A 14,047-nucleotide genomic window follows, 5' to 3' on the forward strand; every position below is an offset into this window, starting at 1 on the left:
TAAGGGGTATTTTTTTAATTGGTTTTGAATCTTTAGGTGTCTGATTTCAGTGGATTGACCTGAACTATAGCACGGAGAGAGGCAAGAAGGAAAAACATCCAACTTCTCACAGTTTCTCCAGCATGTGGGGTTTTTAAACAGCCTCTGCTTTTCTCCAAATTGAAATTTCTAATCACCATAGACATTTCTGACCCAAAGTTTTGGTTTGCAGGTTGGCTTCTGAATGGGGACTGTTGTAAAAAAAAATCCCATTTGTACATTTAACATATAGAAGGGTATATGGGGAAGAACTTGTTAACCCAAACTGGTACTCTCTAGATATTGATATTGCATCCTCAAGGAATCTTCACAAGGTCTATGTGATGAAAGGACAGTCCAGACAATACAGAAACTCATGCACAGACCTCAGAAATAGTGCTGTGCGCAGAAGTGGCACCCAGTGCTAGGGGAAGTAGGCAGGGCCTTTTTTCTAGAAGAAGGGGACTATTTGAAAAATAGAGGAAGAACACTGGGATTACCTTTAAGTTTTTAATGCTTCAGTGCAAAAGGAATGAGAAAGACTTTAATTTGGAAAGAAACATTTCTTATTGGCTTTTCTAGGGATCAGTAGAGTCATTTTTCTAAATTAAAGAACCAAACTAAAGCACCACCCCATCAATTAAATAATAAAAAGAGTTTGGTGTTGCACCCTGAGATCTTTACTCTGGTACTGTATCTAAACATTACTATGCTCATACCAGTAAAGATGAACATACTTTAACATTTCTCTTTAAATGGATCATGCTGTATTCCCCCACTCCCTTTCCCGAGTTACTGGAAGGGTAACCAGGGTATTACGGTATATAAAAATATGTCAGGAAAACATTCAATACTTAATTACCAAGGATCCTCATAAAAACATCTTCCCATATTGCTCAAACATCTTCCCATATTGCTCAACTCTATAATATGCACATCTGGTGTTAATGATGTATTCTAGAATGTCTTTTACTTGCAAAGTGGAACTTTGCCATTTGGAGTGTTTATGTGATACATCACTAGTCTCCCTTGCTTTACTGGTCTTGTCTATTATTTGTTAGATATGAGTATATACATGAGTGTGATTGAACAATTTGCCTCTCTTTCCAGATTACAAAATCATTCAACCAATATCTTGGACATCTTTGATTTCTACTACTGTATTTTAATTTGGCAACAGGATTTAACCCTGTTAAATGTTAAATGTACCCATGTACTTCTGATTCTAATTTATTGTCATTGGTACCACAAGTGAAATAATAAAAATGAATAATAAAAACAAAAATATTGAACATTGGGGGATATCTAACAAAATGAAATTCAATGGTAAAAACGTGAGCTAATACATTTAGGCAAGAAAAACAAAATGCACAGGTACAGTATGGTAACTCGCTCAATAGTAGTAATGTGAGAGGGATCTTGGAGTCCTAGTGGACAACCATTTACGTATGAGCCAGCAGTGTGCAGCAGCTGCCAAAAAAGCCAACACAGTTCTAGGCTGCATTAGCAGAAGGATAGAATCAAGATCACGTGAAGTATTCACACTACTTTATAATGCCTTGGTAGGGCCATACCTGGAATACTGCATCCAGTTTAGGTTGTCACAATATAAAAACGAGACTCTAGAAAAAGTACAGAGAACAGCAACAAAGATAATTAGGGGACTGGAGGATAAAACATGTAAAGAATGGTTACTGGAATTGGGTATGCCTTGTTTGATGAAAAGAAGGACTGGAGGGGACAAGCAATATCTCAGGAGCTGCCACAAAGAAGAGGGAGTTAAGCTAATCTCCAAAGCACCTTAAGGCAGGACAAGAAGCAATGGATGGAAATTAATCAAGGAGAGAAGTAAACTAGAACTAAGGAAAAACTGATAGTCAGTGGAACAACCTGCCTCCAGAAGTTGCAAATGCTCCAACACTAGAAGTTTTTAAAAAGAGATTGGATAACCATTTGTTTGAAATGATATAGGTTTCCTGCCTAAGCAAGGGGTTGGACTAGAATACCTCCAAAGACCCTTCCAACTCTGTTATTCTAAATCTTTTAGAAGCCACTGGCCTGTATTTCTCTTGGATCTCAATGTCTGTGGATGATTTACATCAGCACTAATAACATATTCGTTTTTAGGCTTTTAGTTTTGTGAAGAATAGTGCATACATGAGACTGAATGCCTGAGTATGAGGTTCCGAGTTAGACTTTGATTGTCTTCTGGCTTTAGTTATAAAATAGATAGTATAACTTTTAAAATTGAACTCTTTACACTTTAGACTCTTTAAACCTACTGATGTGGTTATTTCTATGTGTCTTCTTTTAAACCCTTAATGATTCAAATCTACAAGATGTGGTTTCTAATCTTCACAATAACTATAAGCAGTTATACTTTTATCTTTCACAAATTACAACATGACAAATCTTTTTCTACAATCCATCCTGCTACTCATCAAAACCATAAATCATATCCCACCCCCTTTTTAAATACTATGGCTAAAAACCAGGAGACTGTGAATTCTCCTCCCACTTTTGAACATTATAGCTGGCTATATGACTTTGACCCATTCACTCTCCTCACAGGGCGCTTGTTGTGGGGAAAATAGGGAGAGGAAGTAGAATGTTGCTACATTATTTACAAAAATAATAAAGGAAGGAAGTAAATAAGAAGTTTCCAGTTACTAGTAAATGTGGATGTGTTTTCTCTCATCAAAGAAGCCATTTCAGTAATTTCTGTCATCTTCATCCACCATTCTTCCATTGTATGTATAAGAAATAAAAATTCAAAAATAAAAAATATGATGGGGTTAAACTAGATCAGTGATTTTCAACCTTTTTTGAGCAGCGACACATTTTTTACATTTATGAAACCCTGGGGCACATTGAGCCGGGGGGAGGGGGCGCTAAAAAAGTTTGGACAAAAAAATTCTCTCTCTCTCTCTTCCTCCCCTTCACTCTATTTCTTTCTCCCTCCCTCTTTCTCTCCCTTCCTTCCTCTTTCTCTCTCTCTCTCTCCATCCCTCTTTCTTTCTCTTCCTTCCTTCCTCTCTTTTTTGCTCTTTCTCTCTCCCTCCCTCTATGTCTTTCTCTCTCTCTTTCTTTCTCTTTCTCTCTCTTGTTTTTTCTCTCTCTTTCTTTCTTTCTCTCTCTTTCTTTCTCTCTTTCTTTCTCTCTGAGCTTCGGGGCACACCTGACCATGTCTCGCGGCACACTAGTGTGCCATGGCACACTGGTTGAAAAACACTGAACTAGATGATCCATGGGAGTGGGACCTCTTCTAATTATGTTAATCTTTTATCAAATTAAATATACCTATCTGTATCTGGATACTTAGTTTTATAATTTTGACATGCTTCATTATTAAATCTGTTTTTTTAGGAGGGGGTTATTATAATCTCTTTGAATGTTGAATTTTTACCTCTAGAAGCTAGAAGGGGGGCTGGTGAGGGGAGGTTGAAGGTACATTCTGTAAGGCTTAGGAGATTGGATGCTGCATAGTAGAATGCTTCATTGCCAAATGAATTGGAAAAGAGATAATTTTCCCTGGAGATATCTCGGGATTAGTTGCAAACATTTGAGGGCATATTCAGTGAATGGAGAAATTGGGCGTTGAGATGATACTTGTATATAATATATGTTTTGGAATTTAGAGGGGGTGGGCTCTTGGTTTGAACCTGCTTGACGGGATTTCAACCTCCGCAATTTGCAGACTGCTTTTATTATTTCTTTTCAATAAATTTATTTTTGTTTTTAATTTATCAAGGTTTCTTTAATTGGTTGAAGTCATTTCCAACATAAGTATTCCTCAATTTTTCTATCTTTGTGCATACAATAATCTCACTGCAGTTATAATATAGAAAACAGTGTTCCATAGTTTCTTTTTGTTTATTCATCAGCCCAAGATCAGACAATCACTGTATCAATCAATCAATTTTTATTATAGTCATAGACAGAGACTAGACAAAGCAAAGCAATCAGTAAATATACAACTTCCGCAATACAGAGATAATAGAATCAGCTTTGATCAGACATAAAGTGGTTTCCCATATGCACACTTTTCAAGCCTTTTAATTCAACCATTCAAACTAAAAGAAAAAAAAATAAGGATTATGACTTAATCCACTTATTCCTAATACCTTGAGCAGCATTCATCAATACAACTGAATGCAGACAGATTCCCATCTGAATTCCTGACACCTTGAACTCAAATATAGAAGACAAAAATCATTATTTTTATTGGAAAACAAACAACATAGCATTTCTGAGAAACATGGGAGAACTGAGTTCATCAAAAGATTTGCAAATATTCTGGAAAAAAACCACACCGATTCCTGTTATTGAGTAGAAAAATATCTCAAATTTCATTTTCTCTCCGCCCTCTTCACTTTTTGAAAAATGTTTTAAAATAACATCGTTAAAATATTGTTAAAATAAAAGTGTAATTCCTTTTAAATAATGAACATTTTCCATTCTTTGCTTCCTGCCACACTAAATTTCAGATTAATTGAAGAGTAAAAAGAGCCAGGCCTATGCTTGTAAAAGAATAGAGCAATACTATCTTAGTTGTGCCTTGCACTTTCTAACATTGTAATTCTACTGCTGTATTTTCCCCAAAAAATTAAATACAGTATTACTAAGAAAAGTGAGATTCGTCTCATTAATAATTCTTAACCTTCATTGAAATCATTTACATTGCAACCTATAAAAGGAAAACCATTCTAACAATTCAGAGTAAACTAGCAGAAATTGTTTTTGAAATTCTTCATCAGATTAATAAACCATACACTGGGACAATCTCTTTATCCCAAATTCTTCAGAGGGGAAAATATTTTGAAGAATTTTTCAAAAGTGGACATTCTTCTTAGCTGTGACAATGGTACCACTAGCTTAACGGAAGCATCCTTTGGCTTTCCTCCTAATTGTAAGAATACCATGTATGATACACTGAGAGCATATGCACGAAAGACAAATTCCTTGTGTATGCAATCACACTTGGCAAATAAAGAATTCTATTCTATTCCATACCCAAAACATGAAAATACAGTACTTCAGAAGGAATTTTTCATTAACAAATTAAGAATTAAGGGGAAAAGAAAGCACCTACCCAAAGGCATACATATGGATTTGGAAAACCCCCCCAAATTAATAGATGGAAAGATGCAATTGTGGAAGGAAGACAGCTGCTCTTTTACGATTAAAGGGAGCAAAGCAATCCTTACAATATGTGCATGTCCATATGTTGAAAACACTGGAAGAGTTCCTTCCAGAAGTTCTAGAAATAGTTGGAAAACGCTGCGTGTACTTGCGTCTGCTGTTCCTCTTTCCCAAAATTTCTGGGGGGAAAAAAAATCTCATTATTTATTCGGCGTCAGGAGAGATTCAGCCTACCTCGCCAACCCAAGAATAGTTTCATCTGTTCGTCTGCATTTTATTTTTGTTTCACAAAAAACTTACGCAATTCCCAGACCCAGGAGGCATAAAAAGCCTGCACAGATGGCTGAGGGAGCACTCTTACAGAACATCGTCCAGACTCCTCGACGCAAGATGGCCCGTCAACTCTTAAGCACGTCTTTTCTGCTTCTTTTCCTCTTCATGGTCCTGATGCCATCAACCGGAAACGCCTTGCTTCCCCGGAGTAAGTGGGTCTGCGAGGGGGAAGCAAGATTCTCCTCGCAATCGGCTCCTCGAGAAACAGAGATGGCCTCTTCCCCATCTTTCCTCGAGTCAAGCATAGGGAAAGGCTTATGGGTTCCTTAGTCGAGAAAAGAAATGAAACGAAGCTCCATCGACGGACCCCTGATTCTATGTGAACTTGCTGAGTTCCGGGTGCATTTATAAATAAAGAGGCAACAACGTTCCGGAGATCGCAATGGCTGTTGCCTCTTCATTTACAGTGATCCCTCGAGTTTCGCGATCTCGAGCTTCGCGAAATGCTATATCGCGAGTTTTCTACCCGGAAGTAACACCACCATCTGCACGCATGCGTAGATGGTGGAGTTTGCATTACCGCCGGGCAGATCAGCTGCTAGGCGGCCAAAGGAACCTTCCCTGGGTCTTCCCGCCGGCATGGGGGCTTCCTAGCACCCCCCCGAACCCCCAACCCGGGTTTGGGGGGGTGCTAGGAAGCCCCCCATGCCGGGGGAGACCTTTTAAAACACCCGTGCCGCTTCCCAGCTGAGTCCTGAAGCCAAGCGCAGAAGTTCGCCTTTGGCGCTTGGCTTCAGGACTCAGCTGGGAAGGGCGCGGCTGTTTGAAAAGGTGGCAGTCGGCCTGGGGGGCTTCCCAGTACCCCCCCCCAACCCTGTCTCCTGCCGCCGGTTTAGCCAGGAGAGGAGCGGCAAAGTGACTTGGAGGAATGGGAAACTCAAACCGCCCAGTTTCAGCTTTCCATTCCTCCACGTCACTTCGCCGCTCCTTCTGGCTGGTGGGGGGGGGGGAGTTAGGAAGGTTCTACTTCTCCCCCCCAGCCAAAAACTCAAAGCCTGTCTCCTGCCACACAGTTTAGCCAGGAGAGCAGCGGCGAAGTGACTTGAAGGAATGGGAAACTCAAACCGCCCGATTTCAGCTTTCCATTCCTCCACGTCACTTTGCCGGGGGAGTCTGGGAGGGAAGATGACGCGCCGGCAGCACAGGGGTGAGGGGTGGGAGGCAAAGCTCTGCGGGTACAGCCCCTTTCGGCCAAGCCTCCCCCCCCCGCCAAGCAGCCAGGGAAGCCGAGCCGGGCGTGGAACATCGGCGCGGGAGGCAGGAGACGATCGGGCGACCGGAGCAGCAGCGCCGCCGCCGCCACGCCCGGCTCGGCTTCCCTGGCTGCGTGGCCGGGGAGGCTCGGCTGAAAGTGGCTGGAGCCGCAGAGCTTTGCCTCCCCCCCCGCCCCTGTGCCGCCCGCGCGTCATCTTCCCTCCCAGACAAAAAGGCCGCCCTTCGGCTCTGCAGTTCCAGCCCCTTTCGGCCGAGCCCACCCGGCCAAGGAGCCAGGGAAGCCGAGCCGGGCGTGGCGGCGGCGGCTTCCTTCGGGGGCAACGCCAGCAAGAGGGTCTTCGCCCTCTTGCTGGCGTGCGTGGGCGGTGGGGAAGACCCTCAGCTGCTAGGTGGCCCAAGGAATCTCCCATGGGTCTTCCCCACCGCCCACGCACGCCAGCAAGAGGGGGAAGACCCTCTTGCTGGCGTTGCCCCCGAAGGAAGCCGCCGCCACCACCGCTTCTTCTTCCTTGCGCCCCCGCTGCCTCTCCGCTCTCTTGGGTGGCGGAGCGAAGGAAAACAAGAAGACCCTCTTCTCCAACACGCCCGGAGGAAAGCGGGGGGAAGGGAGGAGAGAGAAGGAAGCCAGGCACGAAGAGTGTCCATGAGGGGGAAGAGACCCCCGCGCCGGGCAGGCCCACCGAAGCGGGAAGAGGGGGCGTGCGCCCGGGCCTGGCTAGAGCGCTTGATCTGCGGGCGCCTTAAAAGGGGGTGTGGACTCCTGGGAGGCCTTGGCGGTGGAAGGGGACACACTCGAAGCCTCAGCCGCCTGTCATAAGCGTCCTCTGAGGGAAAAAGAAAGAGTCCGAGCTTGCCGTCCGGAAACGTTGAAGCGCCCTCACAAGCAAGAGGGGGAAGACCCATGGAAGGTTGGAACTGCAGAGCCGAAGGGCGGCCTTTTTGTCTGGGAGGGAAGATGACGCGCGGGCGGCACAGGGGCGAGGGGGGGGGGAGGCAAAGCTCTGCGGCTCCAGCCACTTTCAGCCGAGCCTCCCCGGCCACGCAGCCAGGGAAGCCGAGCCGGGCGTGACGGCGGCGGCGCTGCTGCTCCGGTCGCCCGATCGTGTCCTGCCTCCTGCGCCGATGTTCCACGCCCGGCTCGGCTTCCCTGGCTCCGTGGCCGGGGAGGCTTGGCTGAAAGTGGCTGGAGCCGCAGAGCTTTGCCTCCCCCCCCCTGTGCCGCCCGCGCGTCATCTTCCCTCCCAGACAAAAAGGCCACCCTTCGGCTCTGCAGTTCCAGCCCCTTTCGGCCGAGCCCACCCGGCCAAGGAGCCAGGGAAGCCGAGCCGGGCGTGGCGGCGGCGGCTTCCTTCGGGGGCAACGCCAGCAAGAGGGTCTTCGCCCTCTTGCTGGCGTGCGTGGGCGGTGGGGAAGACCCTCAGCTGCTAGGCGGCCCAAGGAATCTCCCATGGGTCTTCCCCACCGCCCACGCACGCCAGCAAGAGGGGGAAGACCCTCTTGCTGGCGTTGCCCCCGAAGGAAGCCGCCGCCACCACCGCTTCTTCTTCCTTGCGCCCCCGCTGCCTCTCCGCTCTCTTGGGTGGCGGAGCGAAGGAAAACAAAAAGTTTCCCTTTCTGCAGCTCCTGCCTCCCGCCCACCCAAGACAATAAGAGCGGAAGAAGACCCTCTTCTCCAACACGCCCGGAGGAAAGCGGGGGGAAGGGAGGAGAGAGAAGGAAGCCAGGCACGAAGAGTGTCCATGAGGGGGAAGAGACCCCCGCGCCGGGCAGGCCCACCGAAGCGGGAAGAGGGGGCGTGCGCCCGGGCCTGGCTAGAGCGCTTGATCTGCGGGCGCCTTAAAAGGGGGTGTGGACTCCTGGGAGGCCTTGGCGGTGGAAGGGGACACACTCGAAGCCTCAGCCGCCTGTCATAAGCGTCCTCTGAGGGAAAAAGAAAGAGTCCGAGCTTGCCGTCCGGAAACGTTGAAGCGCCCTCACAAGCAAGAGGGGGAAGACCCATGGAAGGTTCCTTGGGCCGCCTAGCAGCTGATCTGCTCGGCAGCGCAGGCTGCTGCTGCGCTGCCGAGCAGATCAGCTGCTAGGCGGCCCAAGGAACCTTTCATGGGTCTTCCCCTCTTGCTGGCGAGGTGAGCGGGCGGGCAGCGGACAAGTGGCGGGCAGCGGGCGGGCGGTGCGGAAGTAAAAACACCATGGAAAAGTGGCACGCATGCGCAGATGGTGTTTTTACTTCCGCACCGCTATATCGCGAAATTTCGATTATCGCAAGGGGTCCTGGAACGGAACCCTCGCGATAATCGAGGGACTACTGTATACACATACAAACATCTCTCTCTCTCTCCATCTATCTAATTTCCCTTTTTGCATTAGTATTACAAAATGAAGTTATTTAATGTTTTATAGTAAGTAATAATAAAAAAATTAAATAACTTCATTTTGTAATAATACTAATGCAATTAATACTAAAGCTATGCTTCATTATGTAATAATAGTAATGCAATTAGATATACTAAGAAGAGTTAATAAAGCTTTTATGTAGTTTAGAGAGGATAAAATGTAAATGCATTGTAACTCTAAAAAAGGTCAGAAGCCACTTCTTTATGTTGTCTTTTTCTCCTCTCCTTTCTTTTTTCTTTTCTTTCCTATTCACTTAACACTTTTTGCTTTTATAAAAAGTATTATTTGTAATTTGCAAAAAAGTTTTAATTTTTTTAAAAAAGAATAACAAGAAATTGAAACACAACAAAGTCATTTTAGAGACTGAAGATACTGTTTGTGCACTGCAAAAGCTAACCAGGTTTGAATTTGAAATCTTTTGAATAGTGATTGATCCTCTCTGGTGCATTTTGAGTGGTCTCTTTCTTACTGCTTGTACCTCAGATAAATAATCGCCAGGCTTAATATGTAAGGCAATGCTTATGCATTGTCTGGCATCCAAGTTTCTCCTGGTTTCTTTGTCTGCACAGATCTCCATGAGAATGGAAACAGGTGCGAGTGTATCGCCACTACAGCCACTGCAACCTTACGAAGCCGTATTAGTTCCATACATTTAATCCAGCCAAGACCACACTGCAATGTTCTGCAAGCCATGTAAGTGTCTTTTGGCCTGATTATATCCTCTTCTTAAAAAGAGTGATGCTTATATGAAAGTAGTTAAATTCATACAGCCATTTTCTCTGTCTTTAATTATCAGAGCTACCTTGAAGACTGGGCTCAAAGTCTGCCTGGATCCAGAAGCTCAATGGGTCAAACGCATTGTCCAGAGTGTTCTGAACAGGGTATCTATTGTAAGTATTTAGGGGAAGTGAATGGAACTAAAGAACACTTCTCAAATGAAATGACATTATAGGATTTGATTGAAAACTGATACTTTATCTTCTAAATAAGGCTGAGAAATGTCTTGGTATTGCTCTATGCCAGAGTTACTATCCTATTGGCCTAAGGCACCAGTTGAATTTGGCATCAGAACTACAGGTAGTCCTCTACTTATGATGCTCAGGAATTTCTACTTATGAAGTTCAGAAACTGTTCAAAATGAAGAAAGAAACTTACAACCCTTGGCCAAAATTACAGCCACTACGGTGGTCTTGTGAACAAAAGTTGAGTGTTTGGAAATCCCATCTGTCCTTACAACTGAGCGCAGGAATGCTGCAGCAACCTCCTCACTTACTTTTTGCCAAGATTTAAGCCTGCTTCTCACACTGCTAAGTCCATGGGCCTGCTTCCCATCTGGCTGCGCCTTTTCCCTACAACTTGGTTCATTTTACTGTTTCTGTAGATTTCCATTGGAAAGCAGCTTCTCTCTGTCACGCGGCCTTCCTACATGACTAGCACGGAAAGGACAGCTGATCTATCCATAGGTCAGAGTACCGAGTAGAGGCCACGTGATGCTGTGTCAAAAGTGAGTGGCATTTTGGAGCAGCCACAATTTATTGCAGGCGCTTCCAAAATGACACCCACTTCTGGAATGGTGCCATGTGGCTTCCATGTAAGAAGGGTGGGCGATGGAGCAGCTGCTTCCTGAAGGAAATCTGTGTAAAATTTAAGTGGTCCAAGCTATGATGAGTGGGGTGGAGACTGTGGGACCCAATGGGGTTGGAAGTAAGCCCAAGGTCTGTGGGGACCCAGCAAAGCGGGAAGTCAAGTGTTGTGTCCAGAGGACAGTTAGGCCTTGTACCCGCCCCACATTCCTTGGGCGGGAAAATACTGCAAGGTGATTGGTTGGCTCAGCCTGGCAGCCCGGCTTATATATAGCTGCCAGGCACGGCCATGTTTGTCTTGTTCTGTTCTGTAACCCGTTACGTCTTGTTCAATAAAGAATCGTTCTTACCCATTGATTGCAGTCCTTCATTTCAGTAAGGATTTAACATCTGGCGACACAGGGTTTAGGGATGGCAAGCTACTTATGTGCTGGGCTGGTGCTGCAATGTGGCCCTTGGCCTGTGGTAGGCCTCCTGGGGCCTTCCCTATCTCAGGCACTTTGTATAACAACATGCCTAGTCACTTAATGGCCATATTACTAAATTATCTGGGGCCCGTCAACTAAACAATGTCGGTTGGCGGGCCCCAGGGGAAGAGCCTTCTCTGTGGCGGCCCCGACTCTCTGGAACCAGCTCCCCCCAGAGATTAGAACTGCCCCTACCCTCCTTGTCTTTCGTAAACTCCTCAAAACCCACCTTTGTCATCAGGCATGGGGGAACTGAGATATCTCCCCCGGGCCTATACAATTTATGTATGGTATGTTTGTATGTATGCCTGCTTAATAATGGGGTTTTTAAAATATTTTAAATTGTAAATTATTAGATTTGTCATGAACTGTTTTATTGTGTTGTGAGCCGCCCTGAGTCTATGGAGAGGGGCGGCATACAAATCTAATAAATAAAATAAATAAATAAATATTAAATATTAAGTGTTCCTTAAACACAGTAAATATAAAGGAATATAAACAATAGTAGTTGTGCATAAATTTATGCCTCAATAACGTCTTTCTTTTTATGTCCAATGTTTATATTTTGCTGTTTAAATCCACAGGAAAATCAGTAACAGCCTGTGCAAAATGGAAGTAATGGAAGATGGGAGAAAGAAAAATACTAAAAAATTGCCTAGACAGAGGAAAGAGCTTTCTGCCTTTGATGGTTATGAAATGAATCTTTCAAACACTGCTTTCTTGCTTTGCATAATCATACATTAAGTGTACAGCAGGTGGTAGCATCTAACTGTTCTGGACTGATCTCCAATATTAAGTGGAACAGTTCCTCGTTGCAGTTGGACTGCCTAAATATTCCTGCATTGTTGTTAATAAGAGTAGGAAATCCAAAAAACAAAATACCCCACCCAGCCATCACCCTTAGTAGAATAAGGCTATAACTCTGTTTAGAAATTTGCTTGGATGTCTTCATCAAAAGTAGAATGTATTTTATAGCCAGATAGACAAATATATCTTTTATTTTATGTACACCGAGAGCATATACACCAAAGACAAATTGTTTGTGTGTCAGATCACACTTGGCTAATAAAGAATTATATTGTGTTGTGTTGTGTTCCAGAACTGATTGTTACGTGTGCATCTTTATTTTTCCTTTTGACATTTTAATTACTTTTCTAGTTTCTTTTGAACTAGAGAGGAAAACATATATACAATAAATACTTTATATCATTTTTCCTAATTCTAATTGGTTGCTTGAGTTTGGGGATATATTTCTAGGAATTAAATAATATGCTAAATAAAAAACTAAAAAATACTGACTGATACAAGGATAATGCCTTAATACAAAGTATTTGTTTGCTTGTTTGTTTATTAGATTTCTATGCTGTCCTTTGGAGACTCAGGGCAGCTCACAACAAAGGTAAATACAAAACCATATAAGAAATCTATCTTTAAAATATACTCTAAATACCCTGATTCTTAAAACCAATCATCCCCATTCATCCTATCATACATTATACATTCAGTTGTCGGGCAGGCTAGATGTTAAAACTCAATGGCCCCAAGCCTGTCGGCAAAGATAAGTTTTTAAGATCTTACAGAAGGCCAAGATGATAGGGGCGGTGCAAATTTATTTTTATTTATTTATATATTCATTTATTTTGTCCAATACACAATGAGGGTTTTAGTGGGTATATATCTATATACACATAGTAAAATACATGATGAAGGTTATAGAGGAGATACTCATAGTAAAATATATCTAAGAAATAATAGAAAAGAAGATATAGGAATAGAACATATCAATGAAAGAATAGAAGAAGAGATATAGGAATAGAAGAAAGGTATAGGAGATTTAGGAGAGCAATAGGACGGGACGGAAGGTACTCAAGTGCACTTGTACTCATCCCTTACTGACCTCTTAGAAATCTGGATAGGTCAACCGTAGATAATCTAAGGGTAATGTTGTGGGTTTGGGGATGACACTATGGAGTCCGGTAATGAGTTCTACGCTTCGACAACTCGGTTACTGAAGTCATATTTTTTACAGTCAAGTTTGGAGCGGTTAATATTAAGTTTAAATCTGTTGTGTGTTCTTGTGTTGTTGTGGTTGAAGCTGAAGTAGTCGCCAACAGGCAGGACGTTGCAGCATATGATCTTGTGGGCAATACTGGGGCCGCCACAGAGAAGACTCTTCCCCTAGGCCCCGCTGGATGACATTGCCTGGTTGATGGGACCTAAAGAAGGTCAACTCTGAGACCTTACTGCCTGTTGGGAGCAGTGAAGGGCTGCCCATCACTGGCAGTACTGGAACATGCACAGAAACTGAATCTCTCATGTGTGACATTTTGCAAATTTCTGGCATTTTTTTGCTTCTGCACATACACAGAAGCAAAGAAATTGCCGGAAATTTCCACCTGCCATGCCAGGCTTTCGGAAGCACAGCGCTGGGGGAGGGGGGGAAGACATTCAGATTCAGCAACAGCAGTGGGAGACCTCTGCTGCCTCCCCTCCCTCATTCCAAAAGTTTCTCCCTACTACTAACCCCGCATTTGGAGGTTTCATCTGGGCAAAAATAGGCGAGGAAGATCTCGCTCAACGAAGGGGCTCTCCTTCCCTTGTCCTCCACGCAGCACTAGCAGCAGCCATTCATTGTCAGCATAGTCTAGGCCAGGGGTAGGCAAAGGTGGCTCTTCTATGACTTGTGGACTTCAGCTCCCAGAATTCCTGAGCCAATCATGCTAGCTGAGGAATTCTGGGAGTTGAAGTCCATATGACATAGAAGAGCCAACTTTGCCTACCCCTAGTCTAGGCAAACTCAGAAGATAGTAGTGTGCTGCCAAGTCAAGCCTCTAGTGCTGTGCCGAGACGATGGCATGCAGCGCGGGAGAACAGGCCAACACTATGAATTGCGTT

At 44.3% G+C, this 14,047-nt stretch overlaps 1 protein-coding gene across 2 annotated transcripts; it reads left to right on the forward strand.

Annotated features, from left to right (window-relative positions):
• Window positions 1-5,471: 5,471 nt before the first annotated feature.
• On the forward strand, window positions 5,472-12,253 carry LOC139153253 (alveolar macrophage chemotactic factor-like). Of its 2 annotated transcripts, none has more exons than XM_070726952.1 (4): window positions 5,472-5,641; window positions 9,672-9,795; window positions 9,899-9,992; window positions 11,737-12,253. In XM_070726952.1, exons 1-4 carry the CDS (start codon window positions 5,500-5,502, stop codon window positions 11,746-11,748), a joined length of 372 nt encoding a protein of 123 aa, XP_070583053.1. In that variant the 5' UTR covers window positions 5,472-5,499; the 3' UTR covers window positions 11,749-12,253. The 2 variants fall into 2 exon arrangements, with proteins under 2 accessions (XP_070583053.1, XP_070583054.1); XM_070726953.1 differs by having other exon boundaries at window positions 5,476-5,641; window positions 9,899-9,983.
• The last annotated feature ends 1,794 nt before the right edge of the window (window positions 12,254-14,047 follow it).

Source organism: Erythrolamprus reginae, chromosome Z, assembly GCF_031021105.1.
Source record: "Erythrolamprus reginae isolate rEryReg1 chromosome Z, rEryReg1.hap1, whole genome shotgun sequence".
NCBI classification, from domain to species: domain Eukaryota; kingdom Metazoa; phylum Chordata; class Lepidosauria; order Squamata; family Dipsadidae; genus Erythrolamprus; species Erythrolamprus reginae.

What these genes read in the sequence shown, in the direction of transcription:
- LOC139153253 (XM_070726952.1), top strand. Translation starts at nt 5,500, where the DNA reads ATGGCTGAGGGAGCACTCTTACAGAACATCGTCCAGACTCCTCGACGC. An exon ending in AAACGCCTTGCTTCCCCGGA is followed by an intron (nt 5,642 to 9,671) that starts GTAAGTGGGTCT and finishes TTGTCTGCACAG; the next exon opens with ATCTCCATGAGAATGGAAAC. An exon ending in TGCAATGTTCTGCAAGCCAT is followed by an intron (nt 9,796 to 9,898) that starts GTAAGTGTCTTT and finishes TTTAATTATCAG; the next exon opens with AGCTACCTTGAAGACTGGGC.